At 40.4% G+C, this 9451-nt stretch overlaps 1 protein-coding gene across 1 annotated transcript in view; it reads right to left on the reverse strand.

Moving 5' to 3' along the window:
• The window catches only part of ptprt (protein tyrosine phosphatase receptor type T), a 464808-nt gene extending 455978 nt beyond the window's left edge, over window positions 1–8830 (reverse strand). The window contains exon 1 of the mRNA XM_036571590.1: window positions 8693–8830. Within this exon, the coding sequence (XP_036427483.1) occupies window positions 8693–8780 (88 nt within the window). The 5' untranslated portion in view covers window positions 8781–8830. The remainder of the gene's footprint in view (window positions 1–8692) is intronic.
• Window positions 8831–9451: the final 621 nt, after the last annotated feature.

A 9451-nucleotide genomic window follows, 5' to 3' on the forward strand; every position in this document is an offset into this window, starting at 1 on the left:
ACTTCAGCTGTTCTTTTCCCTGCAATCCACCACTCACTCTCTTTCTTCTCTTCCCTCTCACTTTCTCTTTCTCTCTACCCTCTCTCTCTTTCTCTCCCTCCTTTACCCTTTCTCTTTTTTCTTTCCCTCTCTCTCTCTCTCGCCCTTTTCTCTCTCATTATTCTTTTTTCCTTCCTTCCCTCTTGCTCTCTCTCACCCTTTCAATGTCTGGTTCCCATTCTCTCTCCCCCTCTTTCTTCCCCTTCTCCTCACTCTTTCCTTTCTCTTTTTCCCTCTCTCCATCTCCTTATATCCATTTCCCTTTCCCCCTCTCTCTCTCTCTTTTATTTCTCTTTCACTTTTACCTCTCTCTTTCCCCCTTTTCTCTCTATTTTCCCTTCCTTCTCTTTCTCCCTTATTCTTTCAAATCCCCTTACTCTTTCCTCTCCTCTCTTGATGTCTCATTATCCTTCTCTTCCTCTTTCTTTCCCTCCTTCTCACATTCTTTCCTCTCTCTTTCTCTCCCCCCTCACCACTCTCCCTCTCTCCTTTCTCTCCTTACTTCCTCCTCTTGCTGTTTCTTTCGTATTTCATTGTCTTTTTCTTCCCTATCATACCCCCCCACACCACCCCCCACCCCCCCAGAGCAATCGAGAGTTCTGTTTTCTCTCTGATTTTTTCTGTTCTGTAATTCCGCCCCCTCAGAACGGTTCTCAGAGCTGTGTAATCACCGGAGCGCAGTGGCCGGACGCTGCTCGGCTATTTGTTTTCATACCGATTTCTGGAGCCGAGGTGGCACATTTATTGCTCTCAGGCGGACCTCAGCAGAACCGCTGAAAGAACCAGAACCAACGTGATAAAAAAAACTTTTACTGTGCTAAAGTGTAGCTGGAGAGAGAGAGAGAGAGAGAGAGAAGAGAAGAGAAGAGAAGAGAAAGAGTGAGAGAGAAAAAACAGGGAGTAAGAGAAGAGAGAAAGTGAGCAAAGGAGAGAGAAGAGGGACTGGGAGAGAGAGAAACAGAGAGGAGAGAGAGAAACTGTAATCAGTGGTTCAGTCATTAAGAGTAAATCATATTTCAGTATCAGATGATCACACTGTCCGTGTTTCTGCTCTACAGTTTTACTCAGGAATTTAAATGGAGCCTTTAAACCACAACACAGATTAGATTATTCAAAGGGGAAGTCCACCCATTTTTCTAAATTCCTGCATAATTAAATGGTTAAGAGTCGTTCAGAGTGGTGTGGTGTGAAACGTTCCGTTCTAGAGAAACTTGATGAGTCAGAACTGTTCACAGTGGTGGTGATAGGAACCAGACGTCCACCTCTAAAAGCTCCCTCACAGAAAGTTCCTACATGAAATGGTTATGAATTCACTGCCTGATGACTGAGACACTGTTTTAGGACAGTTTAGAGAACTTAAACTCCATTCATGGTGGAGGGATACATGCAGGGCGCTGTGAGGCAAAATAGTCCCCAAAGAAAACTTATTATTTCAGATTTATCACTATTTTCCATCATCAACATTCCATATAAGCTCAGAAGACTCGTGTAGGTTCACTGGTGGTTCTGGATAGTAAATAAAATGTCTATATTTGTGCTGTAAATGGTTATATGGTTCTTCTCCATGATGGAGAAAATCTTGTTTACGGTTCTTCAAAGAAACTTTCAAAGAAATATCTCTATATAGCTGCTGTCAGTCAAAGAACGCTTTTTAGAACAAAACTGTTCCTCAAGGCTACATTAGTAAAGACAGTGGTTTCATACAGAACTGTAAACACATTTGAACATGTTTCTTCCTGTGGTTAAGTGAATGATGGAGACCTTGTAATGGTTCTTAAAGGGTTCTTTAGTAAAGAAAATGGTTATATGGAACCATGAACACTCAAGGAACCATTTGCATAATTAAAGGGTTCTTTGCAGGGTAAAGGGTTCTTCAGATTTTTTGAAAAGGGTTCTATATAGCACCAAAAAGGGCTCTGCTTTTGGTACAAGCTTGATACTTTTACAATAGCAGAACCCTTTTTGGTGCTATACAGAACACAATCTCCCTCAATCTGAAGAACTATTTCACCATGTAAAGAACCATTTAAGCATGCAAAAAACAACGGTTCTATATAGAACTACGAACACTCAAAGAACCATTTGCATGCTTAAATGGTTCTCTTCATGGTGAAATGGCTCTTGAGATTGATGGAGGTGTTGTATATGGTTCTATGTAGAACCTTTTTGATTATGGTTCTGTATAGCACCAAAAAGGGTTCTTCTACTGTTACAAATTTGACATCGTTACAGTAGCAGAACAATTTTTGGTGCTATATAGAACCATATACAACACATTCTTCATCAACCACCTTGCAACGAACCATGTCAGCAAGCAAATGGTTCTTTGAATTTTCATGGTTCTATATAGTCTTTACTAAAGAACCCTTAGGGAACCATTTTTAACAGTGAATGTCTACTGTTAAAATAAGCAAATAAACTGTTCATTAATACAAATGTAAACACTTTCATAGAGGTTTTATAGACACAGCAGCCAAACAGGCGCTACCTTCCTGTGAGCGTTCATTTTCTTTTCCAGGTGACGCGGCTGAACGCTTTCTGGTGGGAAGCAGGAGATGCCGAGGAGGAAATGTCAGAGCTCCCAGCTCTCATGAACCTATCCTGTCACGTCCCTCGTAAAAACAGTGACCACTCAATGAAGCGCTAACGGGCAACAAGACAGGACATCAGACGGCTCGCTCATCACCGAACAGTCAGAGTAAACTGAGCACATCAATAAAATATGAAGCCCATCAGTCAGCAGGCCTGAAACTGACGGGAGAGGAGGGACGCCCTGAGGGGGCTTTTAAACGGCCGTTTAGGAGAAAAGCCTTTTAATTTATTCCTCCATCTCCAGCAGCAGAAAAAAAGATGCATATGTGTCCAGTTTGAAAGGGAATTCCACCAGTTTTTCAAAATTTCTGCATGATTAAATGACAAATTAATTGGCCAAGTGAGAATTGTTCACAGTGGTGGTGATAGGAACCAGACGTCCACCTCTAAAAGCTCCCTCACAGAAAGTTACTACATGAAATGGTACTGAATACGCTGCCTGATACAATGTTTTATGATAGTTTTGAGAAGATTTTTGTGTAAAACATATATTAACATACATATTTTAACATACATAAACATTTAAATCCATTCATGGCTGAGAGGTACAGTTGGGTCCAAAAGAAATGCTTCTATTTTGCATTCTTATCTTATTTAACACAAACATTTTTTTTTACAAATAATATTATTAGCATAACAACTTGAGTGAAAATTAGAAACTTAGAAAATGTAACATTTTTTAATTTCTTAATATTTGGTGGGGTGTCCCTCTGCTGCTTTAATTACAGTGTGCACTGGAGCTGCATGAACTCCACAAGTTTGTTCAAAAGCCTCTGATAAGCAGATCAAATCCGTCCGAGAGTCGTCTGAACACGAGCTTCACTGGAAGAGATCAGACTAAAGCCAATCTGACCTTTCAGTACAAAGACTTTAAAGGGGAATTCCACCAATCTTTCAAAATTTCTGCCTATTATTATTATTTTTTGGTAGTTTTTAAAAGATTTTGGACTAAAATGTATGTTTTAGTAATAAAGTCCCTAAAATGAACAGATTTTCCACTATTTTCCATCATCCACATTCCATATAAACTCAGAAGACTTGTGTAGGTTCACTGGTGGTTCTGGATAGTAAATAAAATGTCTATATTTGTGTTGTAGTCATGGCGACCCCTGGTTCCTATCGCCACCACTGTAAAGACATCTGAACTATTTCACACCAAACCACTCTGAATCTCTCTGAATGACTTATATCTCAATTAATTATGTGCAAATTTTGAAAAAGTGATGGAATTCCCCTTAGAAGCCCAGAAAAGCTTTACACTATATGTTGGAAAGTTGCTGTGAGGACTTGATTGAGCATTAGTGAGGTCAGGTACTGATGTTGGATCGTCAGTTCTGGATCAATAATCATCCCAAAGGTACTGGATGGAGCTCCATCACTCCAGAGAACACAGTTCCACTGCTCCACAGCCCAATGCTGGGGGGCTTTATACCCCTCTAGCCCACGCTTGGCATTGGACATGGAGACCTTAGGCCTGAAAGCTTATAGTCACATAAGGTGCTCAGGATGCTGGTGATAAAGACTGTATCGTTCTGCTATTTTTCATGAGAATGTTAGAGTTTCTGAATCAGGAGGTACAGAGGGAGGGAGATCTGAGGCCTTACAGGGTGATGCTAATGTTCCTCCTCAGATACAACAGCCTCAAAATAAAGGCAGGAAAATAACAGGCCTGAATGCTCCACGTACTGCACTGTGTTATGGCCACTGTGAAATGGGTCTAGGGGATTTAAAAAGAGGTCGTACATAAAAAAGGCCAAAGCCAAAACCCAACAGCCAGACCAAGATAACATGAACCCAGATAAGATGGCAAAAAATCAACACTGATTTCTTTCGTTAACCAACTGCCACTTCAGCTGCCATGCTTTAAATGCAATACAGTAAGATAGAACAGGAAAGAGGTCAAGTTATTTATCACTGCTGTCAGAACAAAACCTCATATCTCCAGAATGGAAACTTTACAGGAGAAGGAAAAAACATGCTTTACTCTTAATGTAAGTCAATGGAACCAGACCTCTTTCCAAGTCATTTTGGGTCGTTTCTTTTGGTCCATTCATCATGAAATTTACACACAATGTAAAGGGAAACAGGCATTTTCAAATTATGCCAAAAACTGAAAAACGACAAAAATGGAGATGTGAGGTTTTGTTATGTTCTACTGAGTAGAAGCAATACAGTTAGATATAATAAGAGGAAGAAAACAGCTTTAGGGAAGATCTAACAACCAACCAACAAGAAACAGAGCCAAACTAACTTACACTGGATTTAACAGAGCAAGACCGCAGAAAAAAACCTCTTAAAAGAGGCGCAAACTTATGCAATAGTTGTGATGATGAATTAAGAATGTGTTGTTCACTTTGCAAATGTCAAGAAACGTTTAAAAATAAGGTGGTAAACAAATACAAAACTGCTGCATGATCATTATCGTGTATGAAATGATTGAAACGTCTTGTTTTTGCTTCTGTTTTGGTTTTGTCTTTGTATTGTGCAAACAAAGTACTGATAGGATTGTCTATTAGAATATATGAGGTAAGAAGGGAAGGCAAAATAAGCTTCAGCCTACAGCATTATGGTCAATATTTTTTATTTTGTTTGTCTTTTCTATTAATTTAAGACTTTATTTATTCATTTATTTTGGAAAATTATAAACAAGGACAAATAAAATTCTACTGAGGGTCGAAAAACTGTCATATAAAAGCCATAACTGGCTCAGTTTCATGCACTTCAGTGCAGATTTGAGGGATTTAAACTTCAAATGCTGACAATTTTCTTAAACATTATAATTATTGGGTTTTACAAGTTCTAGAATTAGATGATAAAAGTAAATATGCAAATAAATAAATTAATTAATAATTTAAAAACAAAAAAATGCCAGGCTGAAAACAGTTCATTAGTGGGCCTAGATTGGCAGTTAGCAAAAAAGACCAGTGAAAGTAAACAAGTGACATTGCACTCTTTAAAAAGATGGTTCTTCAAAGGTTCTTTGGCTCTATCTAGAACCATAAGCACTCAGAGAACCATTTGCATGTTTAAACATTTTTGCGTGGTGAAATGGTTCTTCAGATTGATGGAGAATGTGTTGCATATGGTTCTATATAGTAAGGTTGAAACCTTTCATTGCAACCTTGTTACAATGAAAGGAACTTTTGGTGCTATATAGAACCATAATCAAAAGGTTTCTATATAGAACCATACACAATACATTCTCCATCAAACTGAAGAACCATTTCACCACGCAAAAAAGAAACCTTTTGATTATGGTTCTATGTAGCACCAAAAGGTCCTTTCGTTGTAACAAGGTTTCAGCCTTTCTATATAGAACCATATGCAACACGTTCTCCATCAATCTGAAGAACCATTTCACTGTGCAAAGAACCAATGCAAACAGATATATATACAACCATAGAGATACAGAACCGCTGTCTTTACTAAAGAACCCTGGAAGAGCCTCCTTTTCTAAGAGGGTGGAGAAAGAGCAACAATAATGATTTTATGGCCAAACGGTTCTCCAATGGTTCTTTAGCAGAAGCAGTGGTTATATGATAGAACCATAACATCTCAAAGAGCCAACTGAAGGCTTCAGTGGTTACATGGTCCTCCTCCATGATGGAGAACATCTTGCTTACGGTTCTTCAACAAACCTTTCAAAAGGTATATCTCTATATAGCTGCTGTTGCAAGTCAAAGAACCCTTTTAGAACAAAACTGTTCCTCAAGGACACTTTAGTAAAGATGGTGGTTTCATATGGAACTGTAAACACACCTAAAAGAATGATGGAATGAATGATGGAAACCTTGAGTGGTTCTTTTTAAAAAGGTCTGCTCTTCAAGGGTTTTTGGAAAGAAAATGGTTCTATATAGAACCACGAACACTCCAGAAACCCTTTGCATGATGAAATGGTTCTCTGCATCCTGAAAGTGTTCTTCAGACTGATGGGAAACGAGCCGCAGATGATTCTATAGAGAACTTTTTTTTAAAAGGGTTCTATGTAGCACCAAAAGGGTTCTACTGATGTTACGAGATGAGCTTGCAACAATAGCAGAACACTGTCCTCACTAAAGAACCCTGAAGAACCATTTGTTTTAAGAGTGTAGAAGCCACTTTGTTAACAAAGACTACAAAGAGTGAGATCATCACAGGACCAGAGCTGCGTCAGCTCACAGCGGGAAACCTGAACCACTCTGACTTCGTTTTCTGCCTTTATTCTCCAAAAAAGAGTTTTGTTTTTGCTCCTTTTTTCCTGACAGAATCTCAGCGCGGGAAACGTGTCAGAGCGCGCGACTCACACAGAGCTCAAGGCGGGAAAGTTTATTTTTTTAATTTTCCTTTTTTTCATCGACGCGGAGTGAAAATTAGCACAAAGTTTGTCTTAATTTACCCGTCAAATATTAAACCAGCCGTAAATATTTCTGTTAAGGGCGAATTAATGGTTTGTTTATGTCGGCGTGTTATGAAGGCGTGATGATTTTGTGATATAAAAGTCCTTTTAATTATTTTTTTTCTGGGTTTCGGCCGCACGATATATTTTCTTTTTTTAAACTACAGCTTTTCGACTTAGACACATTAACCAAAGGAGATTTTAATCGATTATAACTGTCTATTAATTTAAAATATTTTATGCAATTTTATTTTGAAAAGTTTAGCCAGCCGAACAATATTCAAATGAATAAATAAATGAACATGTTAAGGCATTTAAAACGCTTGTTCTGTCCTATTAAGGCTAGTATTTTTAATATTGACGCTGTTAAAGGAAATTAATAACAGTTTGTTGTCCACTTGTGTGAATCCGTCACTCACTCTCCGCGACTTGGCGAATGAACTATGAACTGCGTGTGCCGAGAGCGCCATCTGGCGGAGGACAGCAGAGCGGCCGTACGGGTTTACGGCTCCACAGCAGAGCGACTCTGTGCTGATCAATTTACTGATTATCTCCTCTCAAAACACCTGAATCAAACCCTCAACACACCATCAGAACATTTACCAGGCTAAAACCACTATAAACGCCCTCCAGCGCCAACAGCGACGTTTCACCACAGTAGTAAATTAACCAGCACCGAACAGCACCGAACAGCACTAACAACAACGTTTTATTCACTTTTCGCTCCTTTTATAAGTTAATAATTAGTTCTATTTTAGTGTCCTATAAGTCTTGCATGTTGTCCAAAAGAAGAACTGACCATGCAAACTAAACAAAACAGCAAATAAAAACTTGCTGGTGATGCTGCGTCTGAGAACAAATGACGCTCCTCTACATTTTGAGTATAAAACAATTAAAGCAAACAAATATATGCTAATAAAGAAGCCCATACTGGCATGTATGTATATCATATATAATATTTAATATATATTGATATTGATATATATAGATATTGATATGTAGCGTATATGCATATTCTATATTACATATATATATATATATATATATATATATATATATATATATAGATAGATAGATAGAAATATATACACACATTCAAACATATACACACACACACGTATATGTACACTATCTTCCTTAAGAAGATGGTTCTTAAAGGGTTCTCTAGTAAAGAAAATGGTTCTATATAGCACCAAAAAGCGTTCTGCTATTGTAACGCATGTATACAATAGCAGAACCCTTTCTGGTGCTATATAGGACCATTTTCAGAAGGGTTCTACCGAGAACCATATACCACACAATCTCCATCAGTCTGAAGAACCCTTTCGCCATGCAGAGAACCATTCAAGCATGCAAAGGGTTCTGAGCGTTCATGGTTCCGTGTAGAGCCACTGTCTTTCCTAGAGAACCCTTGAAGAACCTTCTTCTTTAAGGCTGCATGCAGAAGTTTCCTGCTGTTAATAAACAGAGCGCGTGCAGCGCAACAGAGCCGCCTGCATTCCCGCAGCGTCTCGCGCCACCCGACTCGCGAGCGAAATTAAAGTTTCAGTCCGTCTGCCTCGCGCTCTTCTCCCCTTTCGTTCCTTCCGAGCGCGCGCGCGCCAGCCTCCCTCTCCCCGTCTCCGGTCACCCAAACTCCAGCCGCGCGCGTAAAGAGAGAGAGAGAGCCCAAAGTGCCAAACTCACCTGGAAAGAACTGCCCGGAGGTACAGTCCAGCGCGTGCAGAAGGAGGAGAAGCGGGGTCAGCGCGTGGCGGTACTTCCTTTGATCCATTCTTGCCGGTGACTGTTTCACATGCTCGCCGCCCGTGCGCGCGCCTACGGGTTCCTCGCATCGGTGAGAGCTCGCGCTGAAAGCGTGCGCTGCTCTCCTGCTGCCGCTGTTCGCCTCGCGCGGGCACTGATACGAGCGCACTTCACGCACAGAGTGCAGAGGAGCGCGAGCGCGCGGACGGGAGAGGAGAGGAGCCGCTGTCCGCCCTCCTTCACTTCACCGGGTCCTAAAGCCGACCCTCCACACTGCGCGCGCGTTCACACACTGATCCGCAGCGTACCGCGCGCGCTGGAGACTGAGAGTCAGTATCTCTCTCTCTCTCTCTCTCGTACCGCGCGCGCTGGAGTCAGTCAGTTTCTCTCTCTCTGCTCTTCTTCTCAGTCTCTCTCTCTTTCTATTCATCTATTTATTTCTCTCTCTCTCCTCTTCCTCCTTCCTCACCCCCTCTATCTCTCTACTGTTAGTCACTCCCTCTCTCTCTCTTCTTCTTAGTCTGTCTTTCATTCTTTCTTTATTATTTTTTCTCTTTCTTCTTTCTCTTCCTCTTCCTCTCTTTCTTTCTTGCTCTCTTCTTCCTCTTTCTCTCTCTCATCTTCCTCTTTCACCCCTTCCTCCTTCTCTCTCTCTCTCGATTCCTTTCCTCTATAATCCTCTCTCACTCCCTCTCTTCA

The sequence above is a fragment of the Colossoma macropomum genome, unplaced genomic scaffold (assembly GCF_904425465.1).
Source record: "Colossoma macropomum unplaced genomic scaffold, Colossoma_macropomum, whole genome shotgun sequence".
Classification (NCBI taxonomy): domain Eukaryota; kingdom Metazoa; phylum Chordata; class Actinopteri; order Characiformes; family Serrasalmidae; genus Colossoma; species Colossoma macropomum.